This window comes from Syzygium oleosum, unplaced genomic scaffold (assembly GCF_021117445.2).
Source record: "Syzygium oleosum isolate NSW1041296 unplaced genomic scaffold, Sole_v2.1 Sole_v2.15, whole genome shotgun sequence".
NCBI lineage: Eukaryota > Viridiplantae > Streptophyta > Magnoliopsida > Myrtales > Myrtaceae > Syzygium > Syzygium oleosum.
Genome location: NW_026607499.1, coordinates 3241401 through 3254692, shown reverse-complemented (window position 1 = coordinate 3254692; position 13292 = coordinate 3241401). Strand labels below are relative to the sequence as shown.

Sequence of the window (13292 nt, the reverse complement as noted above, 5' to 3'; positions counted from 1 at the left end):
CATTTTGATCCAACGGTGTACTCTACCTCCTGAGGACCATGGGCTCATTCCATCAAAGCCCGTCAAGGCTCGAGTGGGCCTTTTGAGCAATATCCACATCGGTCGTACCACTCTGGTCGTCTTGTCCCTACATGTCGACATGTCTCCACGATCGTTCTCGATGCTAGTAAGGAGTGTTAAGTATTAGAAATAACTAAGAGAGATCGGTTCTAGGTAGAGTAGGTTTCAGCCCTAAAATCTGAAATCAACCCTGTTATAATTGGTTCTCAGTTTTTAGAATTTGGAACATACCTTGTTTGTCTTGAATGTAGTCCTGAAACCTATTATGTTTCTCCGGCCTAGTTCCAAGTCTACTTAAGAACCTGTTTTTCTTTTGTTCCTTTTTCTTGTTTCATTTTTTTACAACAAAATAATATTAGCAACAAAACGGTTCAAAGTAAAAGATGAACAATAGAAATCTCTTGTCCGCTAAAAGCAACAATCCATAATATGAACACGTAGTCATGTACAATTATAAACGATTAATTGTTCAAAACACGTAACATAAAACATATATCATAAAACTCCACTCCTCATTCATCCATAAAAATATTGCTCCAAAATTCTAATCACCTGAAAATAAAACAAACAACATAGTTAATCACTTAAGGATAGTTTAAGTGAGAGCGAGTCAAGAACGAGCGAGGGTTGCGAGACTCGAACGAGTGACGGCAAGCTGCGACCAAGCGAGGAGGAGGGTGAGTTACGAGCGAGAGAAAGAGAGTTGTGAATTGTTTGAGTGAGGGAGGGAGGAGTCCTGGAGAGAACAGAGAAAAAAAGAGATAGAGAAAAATATATCAAGAGAAAAACTAAGATTTTTAGACTTTATGAAACCGGTTTCAAAATCGGTCTAGTTTTTGGGTGGTTCTCTACTTGAAAGCGGGAACTGGATCGGTTCCAAAAGAAACTTGAAACAGGACTGACTTTTAGGACGATTTGATCCGATTCTTAAATAAAAATGGTCCGATTGCACAGCCCTAAAAGTAACACTCTAACCCATCTGTAGCTCGTGATCCTTGAGCAGGTAGTGTAAAATCCTGAATCCAGGGCCCTATAGTGACAAGTCGAAATTTGTTTGTTGCGCGCCATGTCCGCAGATGATACAGTTGAGGCGATGATCGGATGTTTCCAAAAAGTTTTTAGTAGGAAGAAACAACACAGGCTCTTGTAGAGGGTGTGTTGTCGCACAATGCAAGTTTCAAAGACGAATTTCCATGTGACTAACAAGTATAAACTTCGGATATCATACGAAACAATTAGGAAGCAGAGTTATGTTTCAAAATTCATATATATGGATCAACACATATCAATTGTAAATTATCAAAAGTCGTTCCCTAGATGGATGTTCAACAATCTCAGTTCCACATTTTTGTTACCTTCAAAATTCAAATGTTATTTATCGAAACAATCATTATTAGAATTCTTTTTAACATATTACTCATTGATTAAGACTTAAAACCAATTTGCGATTTCAGAAACATGGTTGTGGTTTGAGCCCCGCCAAAGGCATTTATCCTCGAAGCCATCTCCAGGAGTTTCATACTCGTACCTTGATTATTACTCGATCGCAATAGGACGAGGAGGCTGTATTATTGTTGTTCGATAAGATTCAGACGTCGCAATGGCATAGACTAATCTCGTTGTTCTTAAGCGGATGACATGTTTTCACACTAACTACTCAATATGTACCTGCCACTTTATAAATTAGGGCGACCAGAAAGAAGAAATGTCTTCCTCATAAAGTGTATGCGATAGTTACAGTCTTGCATTAAAGGAAATTCAAAGAGACAATTCAATTCTTAATATGGGTCTTGAGCTCTTAATTATTTGATCCGTTACGTAAAACCAAATTACATTACGAGTTTGTAACTCATTTTGACAAGTTCACTTGCCGCTTTACAAATTAGGGCTATTGCAATCTTACGTTAAAGGGTTATTCAACAGAAAGATGCATTACCCGATCCGGATCTTGAGCTCTTACCTTATTTGATCTGTTTGTTGGAATTTCGAAACACGACGCAATCCTTGACGAGATGTAGGAAGAGGATTTGGTACCACGTGATTAAATTAGCAAAGACGAAAAAATTCAAGAAAGCAAGTACAAGAAACAACACGAACGCACTGTAACCCTACCCACCAGACAAATCTACTGTACCAAGAGTTCTTTTCACGACGAAATTACTCATATCATCAGCACGTTCGCTGGCATGCCGTCGTTTTTCTATTGCACTGTAACTGGTGGTGCAAAATCTGGATTTGGGGGTCACGGATTCTTATGGTGAGCACGTATCTGGAGTGGTCCTTCGCCTCCAGTCCAGACGGCTCGAAGGAGATTTTGATTCCACTGTTTAGATGCTGAGGATGAGAAGATATATCACGCGATGGTTAGGTCATCTGACATGTTGAATTGAGTAATTTTTCTTTTTTTATGACAAAATAAGAAGTTTTCTCGCTTGTTACACACGATGATGTGAAAATTTTCATGGGACCACTGCCAATTGTTCTAAAAGCTTAAACTGTTAGATGAAGGTGTGATTTAATACTTAATTACTTTAACACTCCCCCTTACGTTTAGTCTGGTCTTCTTGCCTAATACTAAACGTGGACATATTTAATTGGGAAGGCAAATAGGGCCTAGAAAGATTCGAATTCAGAACCTCCAGTTCTGATACCATGAAAGATTTTATGGAACCACTGCCAACTGTTCTAAAAGTTTAAGCTATTAGATAAATGTGTGGTTTAATATTTAATTACTCTAACATGATGATGATTAAATAAATATATCGTAAAAGTGAAAAAGAGAGATATTATATCTGCATGTCATGTAATACGAGCTTCACATTTAGGCTGTCTTTAGTTGTTCGAATTCGGATTGGAATATGATAGGATAAATTGGGATTTGAAATTCTTCTTAATATCCTCCGAATTGTAGAAATTCCAATCGCATGTTTGGTACAATCCAAAATAGAACTGAAAAAAAAAATGAAAAAAATTTCACTTGCCCAACTCAATTTCCCGCGATATCTAGATATCATCCCTTGAGCACCCTCACTAGCGTCTTAAAACCCTCTCCCTTGAGCTCCCTCCGATTCATCTCCTTTGCCACCAGATTTGACAGATCCATCTCATCTCCACCTTCAGGCTGTAGTCCTTGCTCAACTTCACCGTGTCAAAGGCGATTCGAATGCCCATGAATACAAGCCTCGGGTCGCCAAGGGTGTAACGAAGTGACTAGGGGCCATGACCGATCTAGTAGACGAGGCAACAACAATCGATGCAGAGGTAAAGGGTGGTGACGGGGTAGTTAGACACTGCACGCAAAGCTCGGGCGCCACTTGACGTCAAAGGCGACTATTCAGGGGTAATGATTGGGGGAGAGAAGGTGGACAGATATCCACCAGTGGCGGTGGATGGCATTGGGGCAGCAAGTAACGAGGGCGTACACGCCTTTGTAGTGGATGACGACCTCGAAGAATCTGATGCACTTGTGAAAGGATTCAAGTTATTTGATGGCAATAGTCATGCGACGTATAATTTCTCTTTTTTGTCCTCATTTGTCGGAACATGATCAGCGATCACACGGTGGTCGGAAGTGACAAAGATTGGATTTTTTATCAAGGTATATCCGGTCCAGAGGACGTCGCTAAACATCATAAGAAGTCTTAGTTCGTACCTCAGAATTGAAAAGGAAGAAGGAAACTTTCCAAAAAGAAATAGTGCGACAAGAATTATTAAAAAAATTCATTCATTTAGTTCCTTAACCGTGACCATAAAATTTTTTATTTATTTATGAAATCTCCTATATATATATATATAGAGTTCGTCAACAATGCCCTAGGGCACTTGTTAAATAATCAAGATATAAAAAGTTTGATATCGTCAATGCACCGTCTATCTCGCATCTTGTATGATCGATCTTTTGAAGATTAAAACCATAATGAAATCTTACATAAATAGTACATTGACAATAAAAATCACTAGTTGATGCCTGGGGACAACCCAGTACTATTGGAATTTATATACCTGCTAAAACCCTAATTTATTTCCCTTTCCTTACGTTTTCAGTACGTTTTAAGGCAAGTTGGCAAGTTTCCTCCACTTGTGCCCATGAAATCGATTGCAACTGCCTAAGCTTTTGTCATAATCGACATGGAACGTCATGGTTGGGCCACTGAAAATCAGTTCATTGATTGGACGGAAAGGAGTCGGTCAAAGTTTTGTCAGAAGAGGAGAAGCTCTTCAGAAAAATAAAAGTCATTTCACATAACCCAAATCTAATTACTACCACTTCTCTCAATTGTGAAGCCTAGAAACATTGTTCGAAGCCGTTGTATTCCTAACAAAGGCCATCCCAATTCGCCAGTATGACTATACGAGACAGAGGGACCGAAATGTTTCAACTCATGCCGTCTCATCTCATTAACATGAGTCGAATCGATTCGACTAAGCAATTCTTTTGTAGTTTCCTACTTTTAAAATTTCTAACGTTGAGAGGTGAATGTGTCCATGGAGAGTAGATTGTAAAATTTTTCCTTCTCTTCTCTTCGATTTCACTTAAGTTTTTATCCCTCTTCCCCAAATTTGTTTTTGGCCACCTACCTACCTTCTTCCAAAATTGAATTTTTTTAGCTTTCGTGTCATTGTCAATGAATACGTGTCTCGTAAATGATGTGGGTCAAATCAAATGAATTATCTGAATCTATGCATTTCTATGAAACTTGCAAGTCCACGTTATAGTGATAAGTCTGTTTTGCTATGTTTTGGTAATATTTAATACATGATAGTAAAAATGCCAAATGTGCTGTCTATATGGTAACTGGAAAACTTTATAGTCGGTTGTGTATTGATAAGTACCAACTTAATTACATTTAAACCTTGTTAATTATTGTATTATTGTGACGAAGCTGTCGTGACTATTTGAAATTTACCAACTCATATCAAAATTATCAATGTCCATATTTACCAACTTATATTACAGTTGAATTCACTGTCGTTATCATAGTTTGGTGGCGTTTTCAATTTGCAGCAATTGTAAATATTTGAAAGTTCACCAATTCTTAATCGAAATTATCCATTATCAATGTCCACCTAAGTAATCGGAAAAATGTACTTCCAATCAAAGGAGAATCAATTACGTAACTTTTGTCATCTTTTAATTATTTTTATTCATAACGAATTGTAATATTTATGCACTTTCTAAATGCTATCGAGTGTATGGTTTAGGAAAGTAAACGTTGTCGATTTGCAATTAGGAACAAAGGCACCAGAGCGGTGAGGCACAGGCTTGTGCGGATTTCATCTAACAGGCCCAGATTTTGTTTTATTTCATGGCTTGCCATTGATAGATTGCCTACCTTGGAAAGAATTGGTAGATGGTCTGCACCTGGTGTCTCTTTGCCGTGCTTATTCTGTAAGTACTGTAGCGAAACTCGCTCTCACTTCTTCTTTGAATGTCGCTTTTCTGCTCAAGTATGGCGCAACGTCATGGAGATATGCTCTGTCGATAGGATTCCCGGGAAATTGGCGAGCTGATCATACTTGGCTTCAGCAAGTAGGGGAGGGCAAGAAGCTGCAGAAAGGATTGGTGAAGTTCCTTTGGAGTGCTGGCATTTACTTCATTTGGAGGCAAAGGAATCCTTTCCTTCATCATCGAGTTGCTGCATCTGTGGGTGGAGAGACCCTTCGCTTCGATTAGATTTCATTGGAAAACATCGTTTCTGAGGGTTGTTATTAGCATGAAGAGAAAGGGTTACATCAGATCTCCATAGGGGTCTGTTTTCTAATAGAAATGTTTGTCTCCGAATGTTCAAGCCTTACCTATGTGAATTGCTTGCTTGTTATTCAAGTCTTCATTTTAAGAAGCTGCAGCATGCTGCGTGCTTAAGATTTGTAACGGCGTCTTGTTGGATTACTATGTTGGGCTCGTTACTGGAGTAATCCATTCATACTTCAGGCGTCGATGCTATTCAACAACTTACTTATTCTAATGAACAAGTAGGCTATGATATCCATTTTTGAAAATGACTCGTAATACGAAAATACGATATTCTCAAATATCATTAGAATCGTCTCGTTTTTAAGTATATCCCACGCAATGGACAAGGTACCCTCCAGTGAATACGGGAAACCAGACCGGGCTAAACCGCGGGGTTAAAAAATGACTCGTAAAAATCAATTCACGCAGGTAAAAATAGAACGTAAAAATGAAAAATTACTCTCTTCTTGCACTTGTTCACGCGGCAAAGGACAGAGAGAGAGAATGGGGTTTGACTTTGAATTTTACTACCGGTCCATCGAAACGCTCTCCCCGGCCATAGAGGGCGCGCCACGTGTGACGAAACGGCGACCGGGGGGGAATTAATGGTGCGTTGATCGGTTTCGCTTCGTCAAAGCGCGGTTAAAGTCTCCTCCCACCACGGCCCTCTCTCTTCTCTCTCTCTCGCGTACGGTGCAACGAGAGAGAGAGAGAGAGAGTGAGAGAGAGAGAGACGAAGAATCATAAATGATGACTCAACCCCACCCATTCATTGCGTCAACACGAAGGCGAGCCCCACCCCCACCCCAACACCCTCTCCCCCTCTCTCGATCTCGACTGTTTCCTGCTAAATTTTAGTGCCAACACAGGAAAAAACCAAAGAAGGAGAAGCAGAAGAAGAGGAGGAGGAGGAAAGAAAGAGGGTAAATAAGTTGCTTTCGTACTCTTCAAGTTACAGTCTATCTATCTCTGTGTCTCTGTGTGTGTTTCAGAACGCATGCCGACACTTGTTGTGCCCGTGGTGCGCTTGTTTACTTACCTTGAAAAAGAAGGGAAATGGTCTTTTTCTCTGGTTTTTCTTTTTCCCTTTTCTCACCCTTCTCGTTTTCTTCCCTGTGAAGTGCACTTGACTTGAGAGGTATGGTGGTTTCGGGACTCAGCCATCCGACTTAAAGAGCTTTCGCGAGCTTTCATGTTCTGGGTTTTGACCAGAACGCGAAAACTCAGTCTTCCAGGTATGGCAATTAATTATGAGCTCAAGCCTCATCTTTCCAAAGGATTAATGCGGGACGAGAAAAATGCGTTTTCTTCTCCTTCTTTGCACCTTGCACTTTGCACCAGCTGTTTCAGCTCCCTAATTTTCTCCTCTTTTTCCTGGAAAATACTCGTGAACATGAATACCCATTTCTCAGTTTGACCTAACTCTACGGAAGCTTTCTTTCTTTTGGCCCTCCTTATCCTTGGCTCAGTGGGTGGGTTCTCTCTCTCTCTCTGCGTTTTTGTATACAGGAGGTGCCCGGTTGAAGAGAACGGAGAAAGAGGAATCCGAAGGGTTTTGAACACAGCTCTTCTCTGATCTTGTCGTGTATATACGTTTGGGAGGAAAGCAAAAAAAATTAAGAGAGAGAGAGAGCAAAGATGTTTGGAGATTGCCAGGTGATGTCATCCATGGGAGGGACTGGTATTTCCGCCGAGTCCCTCTTCTCGTCGCCGATCCGAAACCCTAACTTTGACTTCATGTCGAGCTTGCCCTACAACGCCTTCGCTCCGCTCATTCCTGTCAGTTTAAATCTCTCTCCCTCCGCCTCGGAACAACATGCAGCGGCTCTAAAAGCCGACTGGTCCTTTTTGTCGCTGACGCGTCACGCTTCTCATTTTCGATCTTTTGTAGAAAGAAGAAGAGATTAATGGATTTCTGGGAGGGAGCAGCAACAGCAAGGAGGAGATGGTGGACAGTGGAGGGTCGGGGAGCGAGCATTTCCTGGAAGAGAAGTCGTCGGCGAACGAGCTGTTAGATCAAGACGGCGGCGATCAAGATCAGCCTGCTAACAAGAAGAAGCGTTACCATCGACACACCGCTCGTCAGATCCAAGAAATGGAAGCGTACGGGTTTTTTCTTTTTTATTTTAAGACATACACACACTACACATTCCTCTCTCTCTCTCTCTCTCTCTCTCTCTCTCTCTCTCTCTCTCTCTCTCTCTCTCTCTCACATGCAAAAGGTCATATACTATTTTTCAAATCATTTTTTTGGTCCATTTTCCTACTCGTGTTTCCTCCTTAAAGTCAAAATTTTCATGCATGTAACTAGTTTTTTACAATTATATATGCTAGTCACCTCATCATTCTTCTTTCTTTCAAATATTCTAAGCACATTACTTGTGCTTATATAGTACCTGCACGTTTCGCCATCCCCTAAGGTTTCGGAGATCTTGAACATTTTTCTCTTCGTCTCACTTTTTGCATTTTTCTTGAAAGTAATTTTTTTCCTTTTTAAAATGTGTTACAGATTGTTTAAGGAATGTCCTCATCCAGACGACAAGCAGAGGATGAGGCTGAGCCAGGAGCTAGGGCTCAAGCCTCGCCAGGTCAAGTTCTGGTTCCAAAACCGGCGAACCCAAATGAAGGTTTGTGTGCGTGCGTGTGTTTCTGTCTGTGTCTGTGTGAGCTTCTCTGGCTAATATTTATGTGCTTTCTTTCTCTTCCCTCTTAAAGTTTCAAAACCCTAGTTGATAATGTTACCAGGTCATAATGAGCCATTATTGAGCTCCCTCTCACTATGTTGCGTAGCTCGTAGAAGAAAGGAAAAGAAATCCTTTTAACGACGGGGTCATTATTTGTAGTCCTCTTCCCTACCGACTGCAATGTATACTCCTCAATAAATGTTAGCTGCTGCACAAATAAAAACCCTACCTGTACAGAGTAAATGCTTTGTAAACTTCTAGTGTTCCTCGGAGGAAAAAATGCTGTCTAATGTGTGTTCATGTGAATTGCTAACATGGTATCACTAACCAATGGAGTGTTTTTAGCTTTGTACACTTGGTTGATGAATAATTACGGTTCTAAAACGCAACATTAGCTCGGTGATGCACAGCGCCTTAGTCTGTAACTGAACATTGCCACGAATTACATGATCATACACTGTCTCTCTCTGCTTAGTGACATTGTGTTGAAGTGCATTCACTTTGTATATGGATACTTCACTTCGCTTCGGTCGATTTACTGTTCCTTAGCAAGTTTTCTTTTTGGATAACAATATACGTAGGCACAACAAGACCGAGCTGATAATGTGATACTGAGGGCCGAGAACGACAATCTGAAGAACGAGAATTACAGGCTTCAAGCGGCCTTGCGCAACATAGTGTGTCCTAATTGTGGAGGCCCGGCGATGCTAGGAGAGATGGGCTTTGATGAGCAGCAGCTTCGCATTGAAAATGCTCGACTCAAGGAGGAGGTAAAATTGTTGCTTAGCTGGCAATTGGCACACTTATGAACATAAGAGTTGCCTCATGACTTCCACAAGCCTAAAGGGATAATATTTGTTAATGATGCCTTCCTTTTTCTTTTTGAAAATCAATTGCAACAGTTGGAACGGGTGTGCTGTTTAGCTTCACGGTACAGCGGCCAGCAAATACAATCAATTCCACCACTGCCACCACCGTCTTTTTTATCGCCGTCACTCGACTTGGAGATGACCATCTACCCACCGAGGCATTTCCCAGAACCCATGTCCTCTTGCTCGGACATCATGCCCATGCCTTTGTTGCCGCACGACACTCCACACCACTTGGCCGAAAGCGGCGGCCTCATACTAATGGAAGATGAAAAAACACTCGCCCTAGAGCTCGCCATGTCCTCCATGGAGGAACTCTCGAAAATGTGCCTCGCAACCGAGCCCCTTTGGGTCCGGAGCGGCGAGAGTGGAAAGGTAGCACTCAATTTCGAGGAGCATGCGCGGTTGTTCCCATGGCCGTTGAACCATAATCACAAGCAACACTCGGACGAGCTTAGGAAAGAAGCTAGTAGAGACAGTGCTGTTGTTATAATGAATAGCATCACTCTGGTTGATGCGTTCTTGGATGCTGTAAGTGTTATTTGCTGTAAAATATTTTTGAATTATACATGTATCTGGTATTTTGTTATGATTACATTTTAATGGATTAAGATGCTTTGTCTATTCACGCTATATCGCTGTTAACTTCTTAATCTTGACAGTTGACACAATAATGTATCTTTTTGGCAGAGCAAGTGGATGGAATTGTTTCCCACCATTGTTTCTAGGGCAAAAACTATTCAAGTCATAGCATCAGGCGTCCCAGGTCATGCAAGTGGCTCTCTTCACCTGGTAATTAACTATTTTAAGTAGCTTCTTTTCCCTTGGTTCAACTTTGCGCATTCCATCATTATTAGGTAATTTCACCAAGATTTATTTCCTTCCATTTCAGCATGTTTTAATTTGGACAAACTTGTTTTATTCGTTTGAACAATGACAATTTGTTCATATTGAAATATTTCAAGGAATCAAATTCCGAGTTGCAAAAATCATGTGTATTACTGCACCCTTCATTGACAAAATCTTAAATTTTGAATGTTCACGATTGATTTTGTCTGTGTATGAATCGTTTTTCTTATGTTACAAGAACGGCTTTTTTTTTTTTTTGGTCGATTAGATGTACGCGGAATTGCAAGTTCTTTCACCGATGGTACCGATACGAGAGACATACTTCATTCGCTATTGCCAACAAAATGCGGATGAGGGAAGTTGGGCAATCGTCGATTTTCCCATGGACAGCCTTCACGGCAATCTTGCTTCGCCACCTTCCTTCCCCAGATACATAAGACGGCCTTCCGGTTGCATCATTCAAGACATGCCCAATGGCTACTCAAGGGTAAGCCCAACCTAATAGCTAAACATTTGTACTTGTACTTATATCGATTATTATTATTACAACGACCGTCAATGCCAATATCGCACTCCCAAAAGTTTGCATCTAGATTATAATTACATAAGGATATGAAGATTGAGCAACATAAATTAATCGTGGTTTTATTTGCACTGGTTCGTTTTGTTCAGGTAACCTGGGTCGAGCATGCCGAGATAGAGGAGAAACCGGGGCACCCACTGTTTAGTCAGTTTGTGAAGAGCGGAGGGGCATTCGGAGCACATCGGTGGTTGGCGGTCTTGCAAAGACAGTGCGAGAGGGTGGCGAGCCTCATGGCCAGAAACATATCCGATCTCGGAGGTTCTTCAGATTTATGTCCATCTCTCGATAAATTAGAAGCATTTTGATCTTCCTACATATCAGTAGGATCTCGATAAGAGTATATTAAGTGTTCATCCTGGTTAAGTCCCAAAGGCAAGATCATTTTCCATGACACGCGATGAGACAGGAGTGTCGGTCCAGTGGTAGAGCCCACTCTTTTCCTAATTATAAAGGAAAAAGGAAAGAATCTGGATTCTTTAACCTAAGTTTTGCGGTAGGCCTGTTATGATTTTTGGGATGTGACTTGGCAAATCTCGGGTATTCGATCGATGACCTCTCTGCTAAGAGAATTTGATTAGCGAAGTTGAATGTGAATGTAGGTGGAAAAAACCGAGTTCGTAAGTTAACGATGCCGGCATTTTTGGATTGATGCAGTGATACCATCTCCGGAGGCGAGGAAGAACCTGATGAGGTTGGCTCAGAGGATGATAAGGACATTCAGCACCAACATCAGCACCTCCGGTGGCCAATCGTGGACGGCCCTATCGGACTCCTCGGACAACACCATCCGCATCACCACCAGGAAAATCACTGAGCCCGGTCAGCCCTACGGCGTCGTCCTCGCCGCCGTCTCCACCACCTGGCTCCCCTACCCTCACCTCCATGTCTTCGAACTCCTGAAGGACGAGCGCCGCCGGTCTCAGGTCCTTTATTTTGATTAGATCACTTATGCTTTCGTTTTCAAAGCATATTTGATATAACTTAAATTGCGGGAATACCATAATTGTGACTAATTCCTAATTGGCTTTGCGTGATTTCAGCTGGATGTGCTTTCAAATGGGAATTCTTTGCAAGAGGTGGCTCACATTGCGAATGGTTCTCACCCTGGAAACTGCATCTCTCTTCTTCGCATCAACGTAAGCAACAGTATCAATTGATCACAAGTTATACACTAGCATTCGGCTGTTGAATCTTTTACAACTAGCCTCTTTCTTAATACGTACATAAATATTAAGCTATGCGTTCATCCCACAGCTAATTTGAGTTCAAGATCATTTGAATTCACAATTTCATTTCATAAAGGGAAGTGATAGTCTCCTATTATGCCATGCAGGTGGCGAGCAACTCATCGCAACACGTGGAGCTAATGCTGCAGGAGAGCTGCACCGACGCCTCCGGCAGCCTCGTCGTCTACTCCACCATCGACATTGACTCCATCCAGCTTGCCATGAACGGCGAGGACCCTTCCCGCCTCCCTCTCCTCCCTATCGGCTTCTCCATTGTGCCCTTCGGATCAGGGTCACCCGGATCCGACTCCGGCACCGATGACAACCCAGGGCCTGACTCTTGTCCTCAAGGCAACGGGTGCCTCCTGACGGCGGGGCTCCAAGTCCTGGCCAGCACGATCCCGACGGCCAAGCTCAGCCTCTCCAGCGTCACCACCATCAATAACCACCTCTGCGCGGTGGTCCACCAAATCACCGCCGCCCTCGCTAGCAGCTCCGGTAACGGCAACTCTCCCCAAGCCCCCGGCAACAGCGCTGAGCTGGCGGTGGGTCCGTGCCCCGACCCTGCCGATTCTAAGTCAATCAGTGCTTAGCTAATTATTGTGGAATTACCCAAAACCTCCCCCTCAAGCATTGGATAGACCAAAAGGATTAATTTTTAGCATGAAGAGGGGGGCAGCTAAGGTACGTAAGAATAACGAGATTGAGAAGGGTTAAGTAGTGAAAGGGTTCATGTTCATTTTGTCGGTTTCTTTTTGGAGAGACTAATGTTGTTGAACTTAGGTGGGGGTTTGGTTGTTCATTTCATTTTGGTTCTTTTTGAGGGCAGATTTCATTAGGAACTTATGGTGTATAGCAGCAGCAGCAGCTGTTGTAGTAGGAGACAAGACTTTGAAAAGTGGGTGGTAAAGGAGGAGTCAAGAGCGCACCAGAGATTGACCCCATCGTTTTGCTCCGTGGTGAGAGGTTGTGTTGGGTGGGGGTGGGGGATTGAATGCGCCCCCCTCCCGCCCTTGCCCTTGGGCCTCCTCGCCAGTTGAGCAAATGGGGGTGGTTGGTTCGGGAATTGACTCTTGTCGGCCCATTCTGGCTTTCGTGCTTTGAATTCAATGCAAAATTCAATGCTTCTGAAAGCTTTGTGGTTTTCTTTTCTCCGTTCACTCACTCAATGCCGGGGGACCTCCTCCTCCTCCTCCTCCTCCTCCTTATAGTTCATTGTACGTGACCAGATGAATGCGCGTAAACCGCATCGGAACCGTCGGTTTCGATGGATTCCGGGTCGAGTCC

The 13292-nt window shown here is 42.4% G+C and overlaps 2 protein-coding genes across 3 annotated transcripts in view; one reads left to right on the top strand and one right to left on the bottom strand.

Annotated features, from left to right (window-relative positions):
* LOC130140093 (uncharacterized) overlaps positions 1–7976 on the bottom strand; it is a 93297-nt gene extending 85321 nt beyond the window's left edge. The window contains exon 1 of the mRNA XM_056318552.1: positions 7943–7976. The gene's annotated coding sequence lies outside the window, so the exon portion shown is untranslated. The remainder of the gene's footprint in view (positions 1–7942) is intronic.
* Positions 6569–13138, top strand: LOC115678244 (homeobox-leucine zipper protein ROC3). Of its 2 annotated transcripts, none has more exons than XM_030601584.2 (13): positions 6569–6717; positions 6916–7029; positions 7304–7573; positions 7686–7897; positions 8304–8421; positions 9060–9248; positions 9381–9878; positions 10038–10139; positions 10465–10683; positions 10869–11037; positions 11434–11702; positions 11820–11915; positions 12113–13138. In XM_030601584.2, the coding sequence occupies exons 3-13, from the start codon at positions 7433–7435 to the stop codon at positions 12596–12598; spliced, it is 2499 nt and encodes an 832-aa protein (XP_030457444.2). In that variant the 5' UTR covers positions 6569–6717; positions 6916–7029; positions 7304–7432; the 3' UTR covers positions 12599–13138. The 2 variants fall into 2 exon arrangements, with proteins under 2 accessions (XP_030457444.2, XP_056174517.1); XM_056318542.1 differs by having other exon boundaries at positions 7264–7573.
* The last annotated feature ends 154 nt before the right edge of the window (positions 13139–13292 follow it).